Raw genomic sequence first — 25256 nt, 5'->3', positions numbered from 1 at the left:
CGCCGCAGGATACTCTTTATCTCCCGCTTTGCGTTTGATAAATCGCATACTTTGGAATAAGTTTATACACTTATTCCAAATATCTGTGGCGTTACTTTCGTTATCCAAAATGGCCCTACTATTGACACTGTCGAAAAGTGAATTTAAATTTAGAAATAATATCGCCGTATCTATTCCCGAAGCTGACATCTTTCTGGATTTACAAGCACTTTCTTAAATCAATTATCTTCTTAATTCTAATTGGAACGACATGCTGTTCCGTAATATTGACTAAAGTTCTAAAATCACCTCTACACCGATCAATGAAATAAGTATCCTCGAAGTGGGACCATTTTGCTGTTCTTTCTACGCCGTCCACAGTATAACGAAGATCCTTCGTTAACAAATTATTTCTAATACATTTTAATAAATGAGGCGGATCAAACAGTGGTACTATCTTTTGTTCATCTACCATGATGAGCCCCTCTTCAGCCGACTTGCAATCTCTTTTCGTGTCGAAAAGTAATTGCTTAATCGCGCGTACATTTGTTGACCCTTGATCGCAAACCGAAGCAACAACTCTTAAGCGTATAAGAGTGCGTTCCCGTACTATGGCCTTAAATGTACGCGCTATCGCGTACTCCCATGAAGCGGTGCCCCTACAAAAGGAGTACGACACTGTTTGCTTCCACGGTTTATCTCCAATTATCCCTCTTAACATAAAGACCTGAACATGGTCTGCAATGTCTCTATTACGCGAAAACCCGAAATCTACTAGTCCCTCTACAATATCGGATTTGACATTATAACGAAGCCGGGGACTAAGCTTCATTCCGTCAAATAACAAGATGCAATATCTGTACCGCGAATCCTCGAAATTGGCGAGTATATTTTCGATGCTGTTGAAGACAGACTTACTAATACCGGGAGATACAATGATTTTAGTGACCAGTTTTCTTAAGGTCTCTGTACTTGGTAAGAGGAAAATATTGGAAAGGTATCGATAAACCTTTGGACTCTGCTTCAGCAATGAAAGCGCAAAAATTTTGTCATCTAAATTGTAATGTCTATTGAACTTAGATCGATCCATGTTACGGACTGGTAATGCAGAAAAGTCTCGCACAGTTGATGGCAGACTTTCAATGCGTTCCGCAAAGCCACGTTTTAGCAACATTTCGGTATGTCGCAAACGTTCCTTACATTCTATATGGCGTTTACGCATTTGTCTCCTTGTTTTCATCAAGGAGACAATTACGTTATACTGCCGCACCTCTTTTGGAGAAAGGCTGGACTACCTATTTGCCCTGAACAATTTCAGCACAGATGCTAAATAGTATAAAGTAACAATTTATGCATGAAAAAAAAGCTGAATTTCCAGCACCCAGAAAACTGTATAAAATTTAAGGTGGTTTTATCAACACCCCATGCTCAGCATAAAGAATATATATTAAAAGGAGGAATTGGGGAATACTAATAAACAGTACAACCCACACAGCACACAGGCGCCTGGAATAGGCGCCTCAAAGACGCTTTAAACGGGTCTGGATTAGGATTAGCAGGCGTCTTAATTATCGATAAATTGGGTCAAATGCAGCTGTTTAAAAATCGCCATTAGGGCGTATTTAAGATGGTTATCGATACTGTTTAATTATAATATAAATTTAATAAAACAAAGGGTTATCAAAATGAAATCAGACTCGATAAAAATTCATTTTCATTGTTTATTTAAAATTTGTTTACAGATACTTTAAAAAGCAAGAAGATTCTCAGTTGGACACATATATATTTCTTTTTTTATCATTATTTCTATTACATACCATGCTTTTTATAAAATATATAATTCGCAGTGTGTTTAGAAATATTTAAGGGCTATATTTATACAATACTTGTGTTATATTACTTGTTTGTTATACGAGGGCACATTTTATTATATACATATATGTGTGTGTGTGTTATACAGGGTGTCCCACTTAGGAATGGACAGCGCGATATCTCTTAAAGTATTGTCGATAAAAATATAAAAAAAATAGGGAATTGCATGGTTCGAGGGGGCCCATTTATTGGGGCGAACGAATTTTGTTTTCGATTATTATTTTAAAAGATACGATGGTCAAGTTCGGTTTTTCAAATGGAACTATTTTTTTTGAAGACCTGAGTTGATAGTGCGTTCCAAGACAAATTCAATAAGCTTTAATGTATACACTTTATTTCCACTGGTTTTTAAGATATTGCGCTTGCAAATTTACTGATTTTCACTGCAAGAAACCCCTCTGAAATGGCAAAATCCGGGGGCGGTCTTACTGACGCCACGGGTGGCACTGCCTGTTGAAATGGATACTTACCTGCCAAAGGTCTACGCCAGAAATGGCAGGCCCAAAGGCTGGACAATTCTTTTCCGTCAGAAATGCTACTTAGGTAGGTACATCTGCGGTGTCGAGAAGCGCATCGTTACTTTTATTTCGCACTTGTTTCTACGCTCGGATGGCCGGTTCTTTTGGGAGGGATGCAAGTTGGATTGGTTAGGTTAGGAGGAGTGAAAGTTGCTAGACTAAATTTCAACAATAGGGAGCAGATTGTATCCGAACCAATCGGATTTGCATCTGTTAGCAAAGTTTCGGATCACACGCGTCGCAGGATCGGGTTACTCGCGTGGAGGCTGTCTTTGATTTAAACACTAAATTTAATCTTAAATATAAGTCTATTTACAGTTATAATACAATAAAGAGTTTATAGGGCACAATTATTAAACAATTATTATTCTCATTTTAATATCAGCGGTACTGGCTTCCCGGCACGATTAACCAGTTTAATTCTTAAACAGCGCGAAGCACGTGGAATCGGCACGATTCTCGTAGCAAGCAAACGTTTCAAGCAAGTCAAGCAAAGCAGGCAAAGCGTTTTAACAGGTGTTACCTCTCGGGTGGCTCGTCGACAAGTAGATCGAGGAAATCTTGCTCGATTTCCTCGAATCCGCGTGCTCTCCCGTGCTCGATCGGCGATCGATGGAAGGGAGATAAGATCGATGCTCCACATGAACAAGGGGGGGATAGAATTTTGCGTCACCACGCCTGAGTTAACTCGGGCTCGGGAGATGGCGCAATAAGTACTATTTTCTTGAACAGCATCCCTCACAAACGGCTGCTCTCTTGAAGAGGCCCTCGTCACAGCAATACCTCCTCCCCAATGCCCACCTTCTCTCGCACGGAATACGTCAACGCACGCTTTTGTTTTGATATCGAAGCTCAGCGGGCTACCCCTTTTCTTCCTGTGTCTCTCCACGAGGAGCATTGCCGGTGGATCGTAGGAGCGTAAATGTCTGGATGCCAGTTATTGAATTCAGGAGACGATAGAAACACTTTATTACAAAACACACATGTACTATAATTAAAGTAAATCGTATTCCTCTCGGGCAGGAGTCGCGGGCTGGTACCCCGTGGCGAGGGCTGCTCTTCGCAGTGCCTCGCCCGATTTTTATGGCTTTTTCCGGAAAAAGGTACGAATCCTGGGCCGAACGTAACGAATTGGGATCGAGCCCCCGCACTCGAGGGTGAAATATCTATTACAGCGTATTAAGAAATTCTTTTCTTTATCGTGTCGAAAGGGAAGTGACGCCAATAGATTCCTTATGTTTTTCTGATGAAAATCATACCAAATTTCATGTAAATCGGACTATTTTTAACCAAGTCAAGTCAGCTTGAAATGATATAAATCGATTTTCCATGGAAGTTTCTTCATTATGGTCCGAATTCCGTCGTTCTTGGTGTCAGTTTCATTGGCGAAACATAAGGAATCGATGTGTGTCGTTTTCGCAAAGATCTGATGAGAAATGCGCGAGTCGAAGATTTCTCACTTCTTAGTAGGCAGTCGAACCGCTTCGAGAGTCGAAAGCCATACAATCGAGTGAGGCATTGTGGGGGGTTGTCCTCGGCACGGTGTACCAGACCGCATCCTTTGACGGGCGTAGCTCCAGAATTACCCTGTATCTGGAAAGAACGCTGATCCAATTGGTGACGATAGAATCTCCTCCCGCAGTGATCCTTTCACCACTGCACAGTACTTAATTTTATCCAGGCACGCACGACGTATGGTCTGACCAATGAAAGGGTTAAATATCCAGTTTTGCCGTTTTTGTATCAATTAAATGCGCGTACATGAAATCGGTATGTTTTTACAGAAAAAATATTTGTGAGCTTTTTGAAGCAACTACCAAGTAGACGTGGTTGCGTTCCATGCAAACCCGACAACATCAGCTCGCACAATAGCGGAAAATTATGACGAAGAGACGGTGTTACGATGTAGAGAAGACACTCGTGCTTTCTCAGTAACTTTAGAGTTTGTTGTAAATAGACTTTTATTACGAGAATGAAAACCGTGCTTAAGGTTACGCGTTAACAAGTGTTTAGGTCAGTGGTCCGTACTGGAATCTCTGGCGTTGGTGGAGCTCCAGGGGTTTTATACCCCTTGAGGGCACGACGCTTTCCTCGGTTTTTGGCGGGAAAGTCTGGCGGGAAAATCAGGCGGGAAGATTTGGCGGGAAGATCCTCTTGGGAGATTTACCGCCAAGATCTATTGCGAAGGTCCGGAGAGATCTAGCGCTAGGATCTATCGGTTAACGAGAAGTTATGCGATGGTCCTTTGTCACGGGTTCGGGATGATCCTTGTCTTTTGGCGCCAGCCTGGCGCATAGCGTAACAACGGCGCGCCGTCTCGTCTCCTGCTTGAGGCGCGATGCACGCTCGCCCTCGCCTTCGGTTGTCTTTCGGCGAGCACCATGGCGATCTTTACACGCGGCGCGGAAGGACACATACATGTGACCATGTGCTGAGGTCCAGCACGGTAGTGGTTCCCATTCAGATGGGCGACTCAACATGCCGCCCCCCTTGAACAATCTCGTTCAACAGAATGGAGCGCGTAGGTGCGGTACGGAGGCTTGGCGCCGATTACAAACATGCAGAAGATTAAATTAATGCAACGTTGTGACGGTAGGTTACAACTTATGAAGTAGTACCTTATGTCTAAGAATAAAACATTGGTACAACTGTATGTACAATGAGGAGATTACGTATCTATCGGAAGTGGCGCGATACGCTTCACGCAATGCGCCGATGACGCCGTCGTCACCTGGATGCACGGCGGTGATTCGTCCAAGTGGCCAGCTCAACGGTGGCGTGGTGTCCTCGCCTCGTGAACGGACGCGCTTCCTTCACGCTTTCCGTCGTTGTGGATGATGTTCAGCAGCCCTTTTGGCGTTGGCTGATGCGTTGACCAGGACGTTGTCCCTGACGAATAAAGTGCTCTGCTGACACTGTCGAATTCGCCGGTCCTTGCGTTGGATGCAGCGTCCTGTGCGCTGCTGTCTCCAGACTCTATTGGTGAAGATGCAGGATGCCACACTTGTGAGGAATGAGATGGCGTGAGCGTCGGATAACTGTATAACTGTATGGGGGACGAGAGGGCGCAAGCGTCGAGGAGGAGAGCGTCGAGGAGAACGTAAAAGAGGAAGCACGTGTGCACGTCTGGCGAAAGAGGAATAAAGGATTTTTGGTTCTCAGAGACTTGTGTCCGCGAGTTTTTCTTACAACTGTTTTACCCCCAGTTCCGATTTATAATAACACTTCTGTGCAGCTGAATCCCCTCTGGCCGTGTGGATGCGGATCTAGGGCCTCGTGGCACGAGATCCAGCTCGAAGGACCAATTTATGTAGAGCGTCGGTCGAGCACCATGGTGATCTTTACACGCGGCGCGGAAGGACACATACATGTGACCATTCAGATTGATGACTCAACATCGACAGTACATAAAATCGTAAAGAAAAATGGTTTGGAGCCGTATAAATTATTTGATACAGATTTTGGACTACGGATTGAATTTGCGATGCGGATACTGCTGAAAATGGAAGACGATGCATAGTTTGTACGAAACTTAATGATAACGGACGAATGTACGTATATTTTATACGAAGGGCATGACATGCTATCGAAATAAGATAATAACCAGTACCGCGACTCGGTTTTAATGTGGTGTGGTATTTTCAATCGAAAAATATATGGACCTTCTTGTTTCGAAGGAAATGTAACAGGAGCAACATATTTAGAATTTCCGGAAAATGATGTGGATGATATTTTACACGACATGCCACTTGCTGAAGCGTAAAATTTATGGTTTCAACAAGACGGTACTGCAGCGATGAAAAGATGACTGGACTCATCATTTCCCAAGCAATGGATCGGTCGTGGTTTCATGAGGACAGCATTAGAGATTACAATCGAGTACTGGTGTCAGTTTCATCGGCGAAACATAAGGACTCGATGGGTGTCGTTTTCGCAAAGATCTGATGGGAAAGGCGGAAGTCCAAGATTTCTCACTTCTTATTAGGCACTCGAACCCCTTCGCGGGTCGCCTGGTCGGTAGCGGCGCCCCCGCGGACTGGAACGTCGTAGCAAAAGGGTTAAAGATTCAGTATTTAACTGTATGTATTTCACTAAATGTAGATAAAGACTTACCGTTTGCGGACTCGGTTTTGGTCGATCGGGATGTCGTTGCTGGAACTGTTTACTGACTTCACGATACGACAAGCGTCCCTCACCACGTAAAAGTACAAACTCCACTTTATCTTCTACAGTTAAAAGCATTTTTTTACTGGGTATACTTCCTCCAAAGAACTGGTGGGTGCTGTGAATGTCTAATGACTTCTGATCCACAGACTTTTTCCTAAGTCTGAGGAAAATTTGTCAGAAGATGCCATTGGCCCTTTCGAAAGAAAGGAACTTCTTCCTTATTGGTTGGAAATATCCATGTAGATGGTTAGAAGATGCAAAGGGGAAGTTTTTATGATCAACGAAAAAAAATTTATAACACCCACCATTTCCTAGCTGCGACCCATCCTGGTCGTTCGAACGTAGAAGGAAATGCGAAATAAAATACTACTTATTCCGTCTTACGGGACAAAGGAGAGGCTAACTCAGAATGAAGAGAAACTCATTTAATGTTTACGATTGGCAATTTAGTATTTTCGAGGGTGTAACAAACCTCCAAAACTGCGCCTTTCTTTTTCACATTAATAAAACCAATTAATAAGTACTTAAATACTTATATTTTTATTATATTCTTATTAATCCTACTTTTATAAGGTGTGTTTAGTATTAATATTAAAATTAGCTCAGAGTATCGCGAGACGCGAGTGCGATGAAAGAGAGAATCGAGTGATGAAGAGTGGGAGAATCGAACGCATGCGCGATCCTCAGTCGATCGGCGGATCGGCGAGAGTAAGGATCGAAGCAGAGAAATATGCATAGCAATGAGTGGGAGAATCGAGCGTTCCACGCGCGCCTGCGCACTAACCAGTCGATTTGTAGACCGGCTGGAGAACAGATCGAGCGAGTCAAGAATGATTGACGCGTAGTCGAACTCCATTCCTATTGGTGCGCTCCCAAAATCCAGAACATGTATAAATACGGGCACGATAGCCCAGAGAATTCATTCATTCTATTCTATTCGGTTCATTCAATGCCAGTCAAGAATTCTATTTCAAACAGTCAATTATTCAATGTAAAAGGATCATTTAAAGCTTATAGCTGATCCCAACATAAATTAATGCTCCAACTTTGGAAGCCGCTTTGTAGGCCCCTCGGTTCTGTCGAGCGTCCCAACCAAAGCCATAGTCGCTAAGTTTGACGAGACGTTCAGGCCGTGGAAGCCGCCTTGTAGGCCCCTTAGTTGGTTGAAGCAAAGTTATTAATTCTTATTCTCAGGTTAGTACATTACTCCTGAGCAACGTGGGACTGAGATCACTCCAGGTGGCAAACCTGCCCCTGATGAAACGGAGAACAATTTAAAACGTATCTCAACTTAACATATTCAATTCCTAAATCCTAAACTATTACATAAACCTATTATCCTTCTATATTGACCGAGAGTCACTATTCATAATCCAATTCATTCTATCGACTAAGACGTTATTATTAGACATTTAAGTTATATATATATCAAATTGATCGATCAAACGGGCGTTCTTTTGTACCGACCGAGAGTCGCAACCCAAGACGATCAACTTTATTTCTTTGTACCGACCGAGAGTCGCAACCTATTTAATTATTATAATTCCTTTAAAATTATAAAGAGTTAATTTATGTTTGTTTGTATAATTCAGAAGTGTTTTCCTGAATAAACACTATTAAGTTAAATTCTTGTTCTTGAATTTTAATTCTTTATCGCACGCCACTCGAACTAATCCTGAAATCCTGTAAGAAGCGTTACATCACGCTCGAAACCGTTACAAGGGACAGTTCTTCAACATCTGTTGTGTTGCTACTTAGAAAGCAATCGAACATGCTGTCTTCTTGGCTTCCGACACCTTTCGTTCTGAGTTAATACATGTAGGGAGTGCTGCGTTGGTGGATGGTCGCCTCAGTAATTACGGATCGGAACGTACCGTTGTACCTGGCCACCGGTTCGCGGGACACTTAAGTCATAACCCGCGACCATGGCGAAACACTCCGGCCGATCAGGGTGTTTAATTTAAGGGAACCAGATGTGGCATTTTTCTTTTCCCCTAGCTAAACTCTCTACGTTCGGCAGGCCATAACCCGTGCCCCGCTACAATATAAATAAATTATAATGACGTCCTCAACGCTGATCGTGACGAAAATTAATCTTCTGGTCCACGTGATGACAGAAAGAAGATATTCCTATGTTACATTGAAGAATATTTCCCTGGCAATAGGGTAGGAAACGAAATTACTCTGAAGAAGTGCCAGTACGTCTCGCGGTGAGACACAGGAAGAAAAGGGGTAGTCCGCTGACTGCGCGTGGTCCCGCTTGCGTCGTCTTCCCTACAAATTCGAGACGGATCCCTTATCCCTTGAGTATAAATACGCGATCGAATTTAAAAACAAAAGCATGCCAGACGTATTGGGTGCAAGAAAAGGTGGTGGGCCATAGTACCCCGTGGCGAGGACAGAGGGTTTTCCTCGTCACGGGGGACCAGGCCGCGACTCCTTGACGGGCGTTGCTCCAGAATTACCCTGTATCTGTTTAGGAAACAAAATAATTCTTTATTCTTTATCGTATGGATATGGAAGTGTCGCCGATGGATTCCTTGGGGTTTTCCGATGAAAATCATACCAAATGTCGTGTAAATCGGACAACTTTTACATAGGGAATACAAATAGCTTGTGTCGAAGTAGTCCGATTTGCATGATATTTGGTATGATTTTCATCTGAAAAACATAAGGAATCCATTGGCGTCACTTCCCTTTCGACACGATGAAGAAAAGAATTTCTTAATACGCTGTAATAGATGGGGCTCGATCCCAATTCGTTACGTTCGGCCCAGGATTCGTACCTTTTTCCGGAAAAAGCCATAAAAATCGGGCGAGGCACTGCGAAGAGCAGCCCTCGCCACGGGGTACCAGGCCGCGACTCCTGCCCGAGAGGAATACGATTTACTTTAATTATAGTACATGTGTGTTTTGTAATAAAGTGTTTCTATCGTCTCCTGAATTCAATAACTGGCATCCAGACATCTACGCTCCTACGATCCACCGGCAATACTCCTCGTGGAGAGACACAGGAAGAAAAGGGGTAGCCCGCTGAGCTTCGACATCAAAACAAAAGCGTGCGTTGACGTATTCCGTGCGAGAGAAGGTGGGCATTGGGGAGGAGGTATTGCTGTGACGAGGGTCTCTTCAAGACAGCAGCCGTTTGTGAGGGATGCAAATCCGATTGGTTCTGATACAATCTGCTCCCTATGGTTGAAATTTAGTCTAGCAACTTTCACTCCTCCTAACCTAACCAATCCAACTTGCATCCCTCCCAAAAGAATCGGCCATCCGAGCGTAGAAGCAAGTGCGAAATAAAAGTAACGATACCTACCTAAGTAGCATTTCTGACGGAAAAGAATTGTCCAGCCTTTGGGCCTGCCATTTCTGGCGTAGACCTTTGGCAGGTAAGTATCCATTTCAACAGGCAGTGCCACCCGTGGCGCCAGTAAGACCGCCCCCGGTTTTTGCCATTCCAGAGGGGTTTCTTGCAGTGAAAATCAGTAAATTTGCAAGCGCAATATCTTAAAACCCAGTGGAAATAAAGTGTATACATTAAAGCTTATTGAATTTGTCTTGGAACGCACTATCAACTCAGGTCTTCAAAAAAAATAGTTCCATTTGAAAAACCGAACTTGACCATCGTATCTTTTAAAATAATAATCGAAAACAAAATTCGTTCGCGCTAATAAATGGCCCCCCTCGAACCATGCAATTCCCTATTTTTTTTATATTTTTATCGACAATACTTTAAGAGATATCGCGCTGTCCACTCCTTAGTGGGACACCCTGTATATGTAGATAATAGACGTTAATAATATGAATATATATATTAACAGTAATGAATTTGGTAGTATGGAGATGAACAATAAGATATAATAATAGTAATAAAAGTTCGATTTCCTCACATCCATTCCATTTTTTTCGCAGTTTTTGATGTGGCACTTGGAATCCGCGTGACGTTGGATTTGCGACAGCCCGCAAGCAAATGATTTTTTACAAACCGAACAGAAACACGAAAAAGGATCATCGGCGACCTTATGCAACCAGGGCTTGAAATCCTCAAGCCATTGAGGCATAAAATTCTTTCTCGAGACCTTAGCATGCATAGTTATTCGCGGAATTCTTTTAGATAACAAATATTTATGTCTTGCTGATTCCGCATGCCTTTTAACGTTTGACGAGCCGCAAGAAAAAGTTTTCTCGCATGCAGAACAGTAGAAAAGGCTTTTATCATTAGGGACTTCGCGAATCCACGATCGGAACTTCTCATTCGTTTCCCACAACGACCGATAAACAGGAGTAGCCTTTTCACCTGTTTTCTCAAACGTTTCCATCGTAAGCACGAAAAAAATGAAATGTGTAGGAAAAATATTATATACAAAGCAACAAGCAAATGCTAGCGTATAGAAAAGGGGAGATATAGGGGGCTACTAATTACAGATTTCTAACCCGACAGACCCGAATTCACCAAAAACACGCAGAGCGAAACAAATAAGACTCACCACCTGATCTCTATTTCTACTGAAATGACGGTTAAATGCGCGAAGCGCAACTGCGCGGACCCCCCACTAAACGCATTGGCACGTAAACAAAGTATACGCGACCACAGATCGCGAATCGCTTGCGTTCGCGCGGATCTGACCGTTAAATGTACCTACTTGACGAAAACCAGGCCCGAGCGAACCCTGGAAACGGGAAACGAAAAAAATAGATAGGAAATCGTAAACTAGTAAGAAAAAATCAGAAAGGAGAAAAATCGAAGAAAAGGCTAAAAGAAATAACAGCAAAGCAATGGTGACAGTACCGAACTGCCACAGATGCATTTACCAGTTACCATTCTCTCCTATTCTTGTACAATTCCTTTATACCAATTTGTGGTGTGTTTTCAGGCCCAGACTCCTCACTGCTCGAATACCTTTTCGGTATAATTTTTCTTTTCCTTGCCTCCACATCCGACTGTAAGTCGCTCGTTTCTTCTGCTTTTCGAGCCTTCGCCCTCGCCGTGGCATAATCATCTGAATGAACACATTAATAACTAATGAGTATAATAACTAGTCACTAATTAGTACTATAATTAATAAGTAAATATAATAATAATTTCAACGTACAACAGATTCCACCGGGAAACACTGCTACGGGGAGCTTTTCCCATGACTCGTCGCACATTTCGCAATTCTTAATGGCCAGCGTCATACGGCTGGGTTTATATGGTGGCCAATAACAGAATCAATCCTCCTACCACCCAATCGGACGGGACCTCAGCCACAGATTCGTCATTGATGAATTCGACGATGACCCAACCAGTATGTGCCATTATAAGTCCTGTATACACAAGTATTCGTGAAACAAAACATGTTTAGAAATTTGCTAGCGTGTATTCTTAGCTTGAAAGGTATAGCGACATTCAGACCAGAAAAAATCGAAACCTGAATCAGTAATATTATCGTCGTAAAGACATTCTAAAGACAGTACAAACATTGAATGAGCATATTTTAAGTTCACACATTTATATGCTATTTCTGTGACATTAAAAATTTGAGAAGGACCCAAATTGCATTCTTCTGAAAGGGACTGCTAATTTTTAAGATTTATACGGGAATACAGGAATACATTTAATAAGTTTTAAAATGCTATTTTATAATCCAAAATGATGATAATTATCTGGTTTGATGCGATTATTTCTACATTTCTGGCCGTTTTGAAACCGATCTTTATAAAATGTGGAGTAAATAATTTATTGCTCGATGTGAAATTTTGTGTATTACAGCCTACTCTGCCAATGAAGAAGCTGAATTAGGACTACTCAATTCAGTTGAAAATTCTTCAGAAGTCTGTGAATTTTCGAAGGAGGCAAAATTCTGAATTTCTACTAAATTCGGAGAAAATGCTACATTTCTTTCGGTAATATTGGAGGAAGATTGCGAACTTGTGCCCGGTGAAACATATAAGTGTACTGGTAATGAGAAGATAAAGCCAAGATGTTGAATGTGAAAATGATTGTGGACGGATTCCAGGTTAAACTTCACTAGTGGGGTACTAACAAAATGGATTGCAGATGTTAAATGTGAAGAACTAGCATCTAATGATGTTGTGCTGGCTTCGTGAAGGGAATCGGATCAAGTGATCTGTTGGCGCGCATATAGTACTTATTCAATTTCAAGTTGCCAGTCATTATTAAAGTAATGCAGAAAATAGAAATAAGCTAACCGTAATGTAGAAAAAACAAAATGCAACACTGGTTTCAGAAATATAGAGATATAGAACTTACCTGCAGAATATACGGATATGTTCCGAACCAAACGCCAAGGAAACACACTACGTACACTAACTTTAAATACGTCAACTACTAATAAAAAAAATACAATAAAAATACGACAAAAACACGATAAATCTACGATAAAACACGATAGAAATACAAGAAAAACACGAGAAATTACACTCTAAAACTAGTATAAAAATACTACAACTAAATATGTAATACAATAAGAAATAAACTAGGAATAAACTACAGACTAACAACAAAAGGAAAAAATATGTGAAAAACGTATGAAAATTAGCGAAAAATAGCGTGCGTCCCCTGCGATGGTTCTGCGATAACTGCTGCAGATTCCTTGCTAGTATCGGGCAAAATTGAGAAAAGCCTTTCGGCCTCGGCGTTGGAATGGGGTAAACATCTGATTATACCCAGCAAATGTGTGAGGGATGGAAAAACTGGACCATCATGGGGATCTTGTACCGTGCAGATATTCATCCACATTTCGTCAAAAGTCATTTTGCTCCAGCTATCTCTTTGCTTTCGAGAAATACCCAAATACAAAAATTCCCATTCTCCTCGCAAGGCTTCGCCATTGAAATTGCCGAGCCTACGAGCGACAGCTAAAACATCTTGAAACGTTTCCTGTCTGTCGCAATGGAATAGGGCAGTGTCCGATTTGAAAATCGTCAACAGTTTAAGTAAAATATCGTCGTGGGGAAGACGAGCCTTAATTTCATTGCTTACGGTAATATAAAATCGTAAGCAATTTTCACGGAAGGAGGAAACTTCAACTTCTGTCATTCCCTTGCTTGTCGCATCTTCTAGGAATTCCTCACACTGAGGGCCTAGATCAACTTGAGCCAGGGGTAGTTGATTTTGTTTAAAAGACAAATCTATTAATTTGATATAATTAAAATTCTGTACCAGAAGGGGTTTTAAAAATTTTTTAACGAAAAACCGAAGCAAGTTACTGGAACGAGGCTGTAATTCCTGAATCATCGTTTTCCGTCCTTGAAATTCAGCATTAAACTTGTTTAATGCATTCAGGACAAATTCAAGGAAATGGAAATAGCCTTTAATGTCATGCCTGTTAAGCAACGACAACAAATTTTGAGCAGCTTCTGACTTTTTGGTTAATGCATCTTCGGTAAAATATCTCTGCAAATCCTCCCAGATATGCAGAAATCTAGTAACGCACTGGTGCCTCGCGAGCCAGCGAGTATCCGATAATTTTAAAACTTTTAAAGGAAAGTTATAATAACTCTCCTGAAATTGTCTGAAAATTGTTGTACGTTTAGGGCTATTGTTTACGAACTTTGATACGCCCCGAAGCAGTTCGTTACATTCTTTTGGAATCCTAAGGCAGGTAGCACTTGCCGCCAACGCTACAGAATGACAAACGCACGGTAACGTAAGTAAGATGGGATTTTTCTCGAGAAGCCTTGTCTTAAAAGAAGAATTCCTACCCGTCATAACTGCAGCATTGTCACAACTAAGACCAGCGATGTTAGTTAACGGAATTTGCATTTTCAGCAATTGATTTTCAAAAGATTTGAAAATCTTTTCCGCTGAACAATCGCTGGCATCCAAATGGATGAGTTGCAACAGTTCTGCTCTAATGGACAAATGAGATGGCTCGACATATCGAACCATCAATGACAGCCACTTATCATTCGTTGAATCAGAAGTTTCATTTGACCACATTTGGTGCGGCCAACTTTCATACCTTGCAAAACTTGAGGATCCTTGCCTATATGCTGCATAAGTGCAAGCAGACCAGGTGCCATTGACAGAGGGATATTCTTTTCGGCGAAGAAAGCTGCGAATTTACCGGAGATCCGCGGTTTTGATTTTATCATCGAGGGAAGGTGCAGAATTTTCGCCTGAGACATTATCCCCAACAGTTTCATTCTGAAGCATTTTCTCAATGTTTCTGACATGCGTTTGTCTGGACGAGTGTTTGCGTATTTCTGGAAGCCCACAATCGAAGATTTTGTTGCAGGCTTTGCAGAAGCATTTGGACTCGTCCGAAGGAACGTTTTGCAACCACACCTTTAACGAAGCGTCAAAGGGACAAAACGATTGTGTCTACTTCACTGAAAAATGCTGGTGTCTGTTCGCTTCGAATGTTCTATTGCAACTAGCCTGGTCAGAAACTTTTCCCTCTTTACATACAATTTGGTTCACTGATTGGCAAGCTACACTTTAGAGTGAGAAAGGGTGCCGCGCTTTATTTCCCTAAAAGTAATAAAACAATATTCATCATGGCATCCTAATCCCCAGCGCGCGGTCACGTCACGCTCGTTCGGCAAAGCCTGGTTTATGGCCGAACGAGTTTAGGAAAACCCCCATAATGCTCCAATTTTTCTGGTACAGCATTCATCGTCACATTTTACCGACCTCTTTCTTGTACAGTATCACCTTCCTTAGCGTGTACATGCATAATTTACGAAACAGTCACAATAGTATTGTAGTGGTGCTATCACAGCTTCTACGCGTATCTCACCTTCCCGAACCTTCACCGATCCTATCCATTCTATCCATCTCGACCTATCCTTATCCTCTCCTGATGGAAGAAGCCCACCACCTTCTCGTGGTTTCCATCGAGCAATGACACAATTTTCGTAAATAATCAACAAGCAACTAAGCAGATACGTATAAACCTGATTAACACGAAAAGAGTGTCGTTGGCCAAGAGTGGGTTAATAAAACTCTTCTGTAGGTATAAATGACATTATTGCGACGGGTACGAGACCAGTCGATATTGTTTTCAAACCTCATTACAGTACTTCTCGCTTACCTGAAACGGAAATCACCGATTCTGTAACTGCTCATTGTGACGTGAATTTTAAGGAGTCGATCCTAGAACGGCGCTTATTTTGTAAGTAGCATTTCAAGGAATTATTTCTGTTTATGTATACAAAAGGCAGAAGACCACCATCGTACATTAGCCTGCTGCGAAAATTCTTTGTAAATTAACAGTTTTCAAGTTTTTATTCTACTGAGAATATAGAAAGAGAAATTAGTGAATAATTAAAAAAAAAAAAAGTAATATCCGCACCGGGATTTGAAGTCTTGATTTTTCACTTGCGCGCCAAGCGCTTCGATGTCGGGAAAACGAATTCTCGCCGGAGAGCGGTGGCCAGGCAGCGCGTACGGCACACGGATGGAGGGACGGGTATGCTTGTGTGGTGCGGTACGGACGCTAGGAGGGGGTACGCTTGGTCGTGGAGTGGTGGTAGCGGCCGTGGGACAAAACCCACCGTTCTGGCATCACTGCTTGCTACCTGTAGGCTCCAAGGAAACTTTGCCACCTCCCACTACGTGGCACAACCCTTACCCTGCCGACGGATATCCCTCTGAAGGCTTGCCGGCAAAGCTCTTTAAAGCAGAAAAGCAGAAGAAATTGACTCACGAAATCGACTAAAAGTCGGCCGTTTAAACCCGAAAAAACCGCTAATACAAAAAAGCAATGATCTAGAGTACAGTGGTCAGAGAACAGAGTGCGATTATTGAAAAGCACAGAATTACTACTACATCTTTATTCGCATCCTGATCTACTTACTTCCTTCAATTCATTTATTATGATATTATAAACAGTTTTCTTTATTTTTATTCAAATAATCTTTAAATTTAATTTTCCAAATGCATTGATTTTCTTTGTAAGATTCGATAAATACTCTCAACAAATTACACGTGTCAATAATTTTAAATTCGTCTGCCGGTGGCCCACACTTCCCGTTAAGGGCACTCCCCGGTCAAAATGTCAAAAAAATTTGTTGCATCTTTCCATCCCGCAACATCTCAAGAATGACCAGGTTAAATTTTAAAACGAAATTCCTAAGGGTGCAGATTTTACAGGCAGTTCAGGGGGATTAACCATGTGACGGCCTTAAAAATAGCAGCTTTTTGAAGATGGATTGTGACGCAGGTATAATAGAAATGTAATTTTGGTTTTAATTAATAATACATTTATTGACCTAAAAAAAGATTCAATTTTTGTTTTAATCGAGAAAAAGCATGGAAAAAGGGCGCTCACGGGCAAGTCCCCGTCACTAAACGAACGCGCTCGGCGTCAAACTTTATGTACGCTTTTCAAAAACAACACAAATGCAATTCTTGATGTATGTATTTTTGTTTTTCCTGGGTTTTTATACAGGATGGCGTTTCAAGCATTTTGTTTATAATTGCCCAACGAACCGTTAGTCTTGCATTTTTCCCTCCTCTCTCCTTGGGGTCCCAGTAGTAGCAGCGCACCGGGAGAAAGGGTGGTTTGGTGGTGGTGATGGTCTCCCATCTTTCCCTAGTACACCGCCCCGTGATGCTTAACTTCGGTGATCTAACGAGAACCGGTGTTTTCCATCACGGCTACGGCCGCTGGTTGCAATTCTTGATAGAATCTAAAATTTTAAACGTGCCCTTAATTTTGATTTGCAACAAATCGGAACCCAGAAAAATCAACCTCGCGGTGATTGCGTTCATGCCAGACAATTGACACACGCGCTCCGTCTTGCATTACAACTATCGACTGTACACAAGTATGTAAATCTGATGGTAAGAAGAAGCGTGTATGGCGGCCTTTAGAGCGCCTAATGCCGCGCCAAATTGATCACTTTTTTAACTCGATGTCTGGGATTCTGTTCAAAATCGGATATGACGTTGTTCACGTGAAATTAAGGTGAGTGTTTGTTTCAGGTGCTTGAGTCTTGAAACTTTCACCTCGCAGTGACCAACCGTCTTTTCCGCAAATCTGCGTTGCACATGTTGGCAACCACCTGAGTCACAGGGGGGTGACAATAAGCAGAGACAGGAAATTGTGAGGGTCGTCGGCGCACAGTGGGACGAGAATGCCTTATTTATTTGGACATCGGCCAAAATTTGTGAAGTGTCGAAATTCCGTTCTATAGCTTCATTAAATCCTTATTAAATGTTCGTAGCATTAGAAAACACAAAGAAATAAACTTTATATTTACATTAGGTTTGATCCAATTGTATATGAATTTCGAAGTATTCACGCCAAAAAACTGCGGTTTGTGTCCCCGACACAACCTACCCAATTTTTTCACGAAGTCGGTATTTCCGGCCTGGTCTCAGGAACTCCCATAAAATCGGTAACTTTTAATATCTATGTACGTATACATATTTCGAATATTTCTGCACTATAAGATTATTTTTATTAATATGAAAAAATACGCTTCACTTCGTCTCTTCAATTAAATAACATCATACATACGATTTTTCAGACAAATAAGTGATAAACTGTGCGTCAGAAACGTCGTAGATTTCTTGCTCAGGTCATAAAGACCCTCCCGCCTTTCGACCCTTTCCAACGATCGATCTGAAGCGTTTTAATCTTCAATAGGTAAGACTCAAATTCATTTAGGCTTGCCCATACCCATTTTAAACGAAATAAACCTCTCGAGATACTTTGCTGCGAATATCCAGGCTGAATAATCCAGCTAACTCACCCTCAATTAAGGTTCATTCTTCAGACTTAAGGTCGCTTCAGTTCATTGCAGTTGGCTGCATTCAGGGGTACTAAGCAATATTTCCTTGGCCCACTTATTTGGGACGGCCAACCAGCGTCGCCGGGAAATATGTTGTCGACGCTGGTTGGCCGTGGTGTCACTCGCGCGCGGACTCGCTCGCTCGGCGCTGGCGTCTCCAATCGGCAATCATGGCGTCTACGCACTCATTACTACCGCTCCTGTGGGTGTTCCCCCTCCCAAATAAGTGGCCCGAGAAAATGTTGCTTAGCAAGCCTGTGTACAGTTGGCTGCATTCGAAGCAATTCAGAGTTTTGAGCGTGTGCACGCGGAGTTTCCTTTTTATAGTTAACAAATAATACTCGTACATTTAATTCTTATGCTTTTATTTTCCGGTTATTCTGTTCATCGCGCGTCATTTTTCTGCATGTAATTTCTTTTACATCAATTCGGTATAAAGTACAAATCTATTCAAATTTTGCGTTTGGCTAACCAAGTAGGAAATTCTTTGATAACGGATACGTAATATAATCTATCTTCGCTACGTTGTATATAGGAATGAAACGGCATACATCGAGGAATTCGCATCGTGATGAAAAACCTAAGCCCTCGCGTAATGAAGATAGTGACACGGTTCTACGTGCAAAAACGGAGGAAAGGCGACGGCGTAGACGCGAATGGGTGATCGAGCAAGAAAAATTGGACAGGCATGATAGATTGAAAAGAAGAATGGCTATGGAGTATGAGATACAACGCGCTCGTAATATGGGCTTACCACTTCCCAAAGGAAGATGCAACAGACCTTGTAGGAGTAGAAGCGAATCTCCACCTAGTCGACATAGAAGAACATCTGAGCATTATACACCTGAAGTTACTGTGCTTTCTAAAAAGTAAGTATAAACTGTCTTTAACTATTAACTGTTGAAGTAGACACAGTGTTTCATTCTGGAGGATTCATAGACAAAGAACAATTTTAAGATTTTGTCGTCGGGTTGTGGAATTTCCTGTCTTATCTTCCAACAGATACATTTAAATTAAATACATTTTTGGCTATATCTAGAAAAGTTCACTCATGAAGTGTTAACTTGTATTTGGATAAAATATCAAATTTAGTTGATATCATTTTTCAATATAGTTGTATACTATAAAACAATATGCTTCAAGAAGTAATCAAAATGTTAAATTGTAGTAAGTTTCAAGTACAAATCTATTAAATCATATATGAAAATAATATTATTCTGCACTTTAGGTTTGTAACATCAAGTGATACAACGCCCTTATTTAAAGGACCTGAAGGCACAAAAATTAGTTCAACAGAACTTCGCAAAATCAAAGTTGATATTCATAGAAACATTCCTGGAAGAGCAGCTACCCATGAACTTAAGCGGGATGTACTCAACAAGGAAGATGTGGTGCTTAAAAGAAGAGCGGGTAACGTGTTGTTTTTTTTACCGTAATTTCTTAAGATTTTTCAGTTATTCAGCAAATGAGCACCACAAAGGATAATAAACTCAACGTGGAAGATGATTCTGGGATTTTGTAGATATAACGATCAACAAATTGTAGTTTGAGAACATTGTATGCTTTCTAATGTGAAAATGTCTCTTCTCTGTGAGATATTACTTTTCACTTTGTAGAATTCATTCAGTTTCTGTTTAACTGTATTTTCGAAGTCTAGATAAATATTTCCATGTTTTCACTTTACCAAGTGCTACAATTTGAAGAATGGCATCCTTGTCACCGATTTCTACAGTTATGAAGATTTTGGACTTTACAGCCATACGGGGTCCCCTGTAATATTCAAGAATTTTCTCAATTTTATTCGTTAAGTTAATAACGTATTTTTGATTGATCCAGGATATAGCAAATTTGAAATACAACGTTGGATCACTGTATTGATCGCATAATGTGCAATACGTAAGCACAATTTTTTTTACATTGACTGTTTTAATATTGCAATGCTTAAAGTATCTTTTGCTTGTTGCTTTATGTACAAAATTTTTTTCTTACGAGCTTGCACAAAAAATGCTAGGTTAATATGCTTCAGCTATATTAACTGCTATAATGAATACAATATATTTTAGTACAAATTAATTTTTCCTCCAAACACGTTTTGTGCATTCTCCTTGGGTCCTGATTTTGGGAATGTGTGCATGTCCAAATAAGTGGATTTTTTAAGTGCCTTATTTACTAAAAGCAGACCAACTGGAAGATTTTCGCGTCTTGAATAATGTTTTAAATCTTGAAAATCAACACCTGAAAGAGGCATGGTGAAACATTGAACATTAGGCTCCAACACTGGAAGAAACGAAATCAGAAATTAAACCTTAGAATTTTTCCAATTTTTTGCATAGTGTGGTATTTCTTATTCTTATTCATCTTTTATTTGATTGCATTAAATAAATAAGTTCAATTGGAAAATAGGTACTTCTTAAATTTTAATGTATGAGTACTCGTAGACTTAATTTAGTTGGTTTAAACATTGCGTGTAGAGTGAATATCGTGAAACCTTGAAATTGCAATTCAACGAAGTGGAAAATTACTTAATCGTCCTGGAAAATATGAACCATCTCGGAAGACTTTATTGTGGAATCATGAATCTTCTACACATAAATTAAACTACTTTATTTGAATTATATTGAAAGGCGTATCGATGTTTCTATTTTTGTAATGAATTCGTAATAGAAATTGAGTAACATTTCAAGAATTTAGCTATATTCTTTTGAAAAATTATTTAATGCGATTTGTATACGTAATGTGAAAAAGAAAAGAAAATATTACATTATAAATTTAAACTATCAGTTGCTACAGAATATTTAGAGTCAGAGTTTTATTAAAATAATGTCATCAAAATAATTAAAATTTAAAAAAAAAACAAATTTCTTTTAATATATCTGGCACTCAGGAAAGAGTTAATATCTTCAAGATCTGCCACAGCTGCTAGTAATTGCTTAAATGCTTTTCCGATTTCTACATACAATTACTTTTCTATTAATAAATTTACTTAACTTAACTGTAGGAGAGGGATCCAAGCCGATATTTGATAGAGAAGAAATAAAGAGAGCAATAACTGAAACAGAAGAAGTTGAGGAACATCGTACTGTAGTAACTGTGAATTTGGAAAATTCAGGTATGTTTATTATTTCAAAATGCTAAGATTTATTACAACTTCTGTTTCGCAAATATGGATATTTTAATTTTTAGAAAACAAGTCGAAAACGTTGAAAAGGCATTCGGCCTCCTTGAGTACTACAAGAACCCGAAGTCACAGTCCTAGGCGCACGTCGTTCCGTCACCCCAGGTTTGTACTTGAAGTGGCAGTAATACTTTGCAACAAAGCAAAGCTGTTACAATTAGCGTTAAGAAATTGTTACCTAAACCTTTATTTATAAGATAAGATTCTGTATAATGTGGATATGATTATTACTATGCAGCTAACTTGTAAACGAATAACAAAGATACTAATGATAGAATAAGCTTTTCGTTCATAAACTAAATTGTCGGTTCATAAGTTAGATTGTGCATATGAAAATTATACTGAGTATTGCTAATGGATTTATATATATGTAGAGTATGCATGTTCTGATCAGTCTTGTTGTGATCAGATGTATTGTGATGTAATTTAATGATTCGTAAGTATATTGGTTTAAGCGTTTATTTGAAGTAAATTGATACTACACAAATTTCGGGGAATTGGAATTTTATATTAGATGTGGAAGTCTAAAATTAAATAGTGATCTCTAACGATCTTAATAGTTTGCACAAAATATTGCCAATACTGTTTAGATTACACTACAATCAATGTTTGTTAATACTTATTTTTATAAATTTCAAAATATGTATACAATGGCACCTACGTAATAAGCGGTAACTTCCACTGTATGATGGAAATAATATATAACTTAACCAAGTTAATATGGACATGGACCAAAAGAATATGGATTTTACACAAAGTATTGCAATATACACATAAGTTAAACATAAGTATATACCATATACAAAAAACCTGCTGTTTCAAATGTGTTAATGTATAATCTGAAATTGTTTAGGAAATTGAAGTTTTTGCTAATTTGTTTACCCTCTTTCAGGTATGACGATTCTAAGCATGAAGATAAAGGAAGTGGTAACTGCTATAGAAGTGATAGGTAAAAGCTGTTATTACAGTTTCATGTATCTGCGTTCATTACATTTCTTCCAATTGTATTTTACTAGACTATTACACTATTTACACAGGGAGAAAGATCATAGTAGAGAGCGGAAAGATGGTGGGAGACCTTACCGAGACCATCGAGAGCGGTCCAGAGATCATTCTGGACCCAGGAGGAAAACAGATAGATTCAGAGAAAGTCCATGGGAGAGAAAACAAACAGATAGGCCTAGAGAACAAAGGGTTCCCCTACACCAATATATTGAACATATTCCTATTTATTATGGAGTAGGTACTTTATTTACATAAAAATACAATAATTCAGCCATGATATAAAACTCATTCATTTCTTTACTCAGAATTTTCAACCGAGACGTTTAATGGTTGGACCGTGGATCCCAATTCGAGGACCAGATCCTTTTGGAGGTAGTATACATCATATGATGAGACCGTTAAAACCACGATCTATTTCTGCATATACAATGTATGGATTCCGTCCACCCACCTCTAAATCCTAGTAAGTGTGAATTATAAATGTACAATATACATATCTAATGAAACATTAATCATTTGCAATTTATACAGGGTTTCCGCAAATGTTTTAGCGGAACGATCCGTGACCGAAGGGTTAATGTGATTCTATTTGTTGGATTTATGTACTTGGTTTGGTGTAATAATGTATCTTTATTACTATGGAAATAAGAATATATATTTGATTGCTTATTAACACACGTGTTCACTCTGGAACGTTCGGTATAAAAATAGATAGGTCAAGACCAGTATCCCGCAAACGCATTATAAATACACGGCAGATGGCACAACGGCACCCATCCTCCTAGTGATCCTCTAGGGAGTGATCGGTATACCCGCAGCCATCTTGGAGCAAAACTGGAAATAAACATGTCTATCTCTTTCTATCAGTCTCTCTCTCGCTCCCTCCCTCCCTCCCTCTCTCTCTCTTTCTCTCTCTCTCTCTCTCTCTCTCGCTCCCTCACTCTCTCACTCACTCTCCCACCCCTCTCTCTTCCCATCAGTATTTATGTCTCTTTTTTTTTTACAGTTTCTTTCTCTGTCTACTTCCGCTTTTGTTCCAAAATCGCGGAAACCAATCAGCGATGATACACGTTGTTCCGGTCATTCCCTAGAGGATCACTACATCCTCCTACATATATGCTCTAATTGGCACACAGGTGTCAAGATTATGCCTATGTTCCAACACTCCCCCGTAATCGCTACATCTGTGGTTTCAACAATCCTAAACCTTCAATGAATTTCGCTTGCTTGCTCGCGGTAACAGATTGGTTAGGACATCGGAAATCATTTCATTCGTGCTAATATAATGTAATTCTACAATTTTCGACTTTGTCGCTTCACGTACGAAATGATTTTCGCACATCAATATGTTTTGTTCTGCTGTGTGGCATCTGTTCTTTCGACCATAGTATTGCTGACTGGTTATCATATAATTTTATACGTATCTAGTACTTTGTCGGTTATTTCGTGTACAAGACTTTTCAAAAACTTCGCTTCTTTGCATGGTTTCGATATTGCAACATGCTTAGTCTCTCTGGTCGAAAGTGCAACGGTAGATTCTTTTTTACTTTCCCACGTTATCACACCGCCGCCCAGCAGAAATGTATACTCCGTGTACGACTTCCTATCAGACTCATCATTAGTAAAATCTGCATCAACGTAATCCGTAATTGCTAGATCTGACTTTTGGTAAATTAAACGATAATTCGCAGTTGCTTTTAGGTATTTTAGAACGCGTTTGGCGGCATTCCAATGGTCTTCACCATGTCAGTTGTTGAATTCTACTCAGATATCTTACTGTGTATGATATATCAGGCCTACTGCACGTGATTGTCTACTATAGTTGCGTTTTGCAATTTCATTCCCCACTTCATACGGTGTATGTACTAGTTACTCGGATTTTTAGTGTCCGCGATTCGCGTACGCTCGCGGGGAAGGTGTCCGAATGTTTCAATAAATGTGAACGACTTTGTCCAATAAAGAAAGTTTTGGTGTGCTATCTGCAGCGTTGTGGGGAAATCCGTCACACCCGCGTGACCTGCGGCAGGCTATGTACTCGATATATAAATCAGGAGCGAAATTTAAAAGCAGACGTTTGCGTGTGATCAAGGAGAGTATTGTTAAGGATGCGCGATGCGGATGGCATGCGTGAGAAAGATCTTGGGCAGAGTCCCAATTAGTAAACCCCGAAACGAATCGCGAGTTTCTTGTAAGTCACGTAATCTTTTGGGAAGCACCTGTCCTTTGTTAGTCTTTAGGAATGTCGATTGACTCCAGAAGTGTTGGTAACGTTAAGGATTTCATAAATTTCCTTCAGGGTGGTTTTCTCGATCCTAGGAGTAGAGTCTACTCTGTCTTCTCACGTGGGCACCCCGCTGTGTAACGGAAAAGCGCGCTTCCACCACCATCCAACGATGGACGTTAATTCGCGAGGGCGGAAGAACACCCGAAGGACAACCTACCACTTGGATCGGATGTATTCTTCCTGATTGGACTACGAGAATCTATAAGAGCACTTGACAAACGACTTTAACGAGGATCTCGGAGGATATTTTGGAAAGCTATTCATTCTGTCTTGATTGCTTGCCCGAGCAGTTCGTGCTTAACACAGAAATAAATACAGAGTAAAACCCAATATGTGATAACATTTTATTTTGGAAACTCCGCGTATTAACGAGCAGCTGACGAGCCAAAGAGAAGGTATACTAAGAGGCGACACTCCGAGCGGTATCTTTGAAGTTCTTCGTCGGCTTGTCCCTTTAAATTGGTTGTATAGGCAGCTATATATCTTCGTCTTACTATCAAAGAGGAGA

At 40.3% G+C, this 25256-nt stretch overlaps 1 protein-coding gene and 1 long non-coding RNA gene across 8 annotated transcripts in view; both read left to right on the top strand.

Moving 5' to 3' along the window:
* LOC143375259 (uncharacterized) overlaps positions 1-23137 on the top strand; it is a 59202-nt gene extending 36065 nt beyond the window's left edge. Inside the window, exons 1-9 of one of the 4 annotated variants that reach the window (XM_076824190.1) lie at positions 17979-18139; positions 18820-19153; positions 19513-19694; positions 21283-21393; positions 21468-21564; positions 22352-22408; positions 22497-22698; positions 22770-22927; positions 22996-23137. In XM_076824190.1, the coding sequence (XP_076680305.1) occupies positions 18822-19153; positions 19513-19694; positions 21283-21393; positions 21468-21564; positions 22352-22408; positions 22497-22698; positions 22770-22927; position 22996 (1140 nt within the window). In that variant the 5' untranslated portion in view covers positions 17979-18139; positions 18820-18821 and the 3' untranslated portion in view covers positions 22997-23137. Of the gene's footprint in view, positions 1-17978; positions 18140-18662; positions 18723-18819; positions 19154-19512; positions 19695-21282; positions 21394-21467; positions 21565-22351; positions 22409-22496; positions 22699-22769; positions 22928-22995 lie in introns of those variants that run through there. The other 3 variants (XM_076824189.1, XM_076824187.1, XM_076824191.1) reach the window with 3 other exon arrangements.
* On the top strand, positions 11751-12788 carry LOC143375244 (uncharacterized). 4 transcript variants are annotated; one of them, XR_013086849.1, is made up of 3 exons: positions 11751-11824; positions 12289-12456; positions 12536-12788. It is a non-coding gene; the product is annotated as an uncharacterized LOC143375244 (long non-coding RNA). The 4 variants fall into 4 exon arrangements; XR_013086850.1 differs by lacking the exon at positions 11751-11824 and adding an exon at positions 11889-11913; XR_013086848.1 differs by lacking the exon at positions 11751-11824 and adding an exon at positions 11931-12185.
* Positions 23138-25256: the final 2119 nt, after the last annotated feature.

The sequence above is a fragment of the Andrena cerasifolii genome, chromosome 12, assembly GCF_050908995.1.
Source record: "Andrena cerasifolii isolate SP2316 chromosome 12, iyAndCera1_principal, whole genome shotgun sequence".
Classification (NCBI taxonomy): domain Eukaryota; kingdom Metazoa; phylum Arthropoda; class Insecta; order Hymenoptera; family Andrenidae; genus Andrena; species Andrena cerasifolii.
The sequence above is the reverse complement of the archived record's forward strand: the minus strand, read 5'-3'. Positions and strand labels throughout refer to the sequence as shown.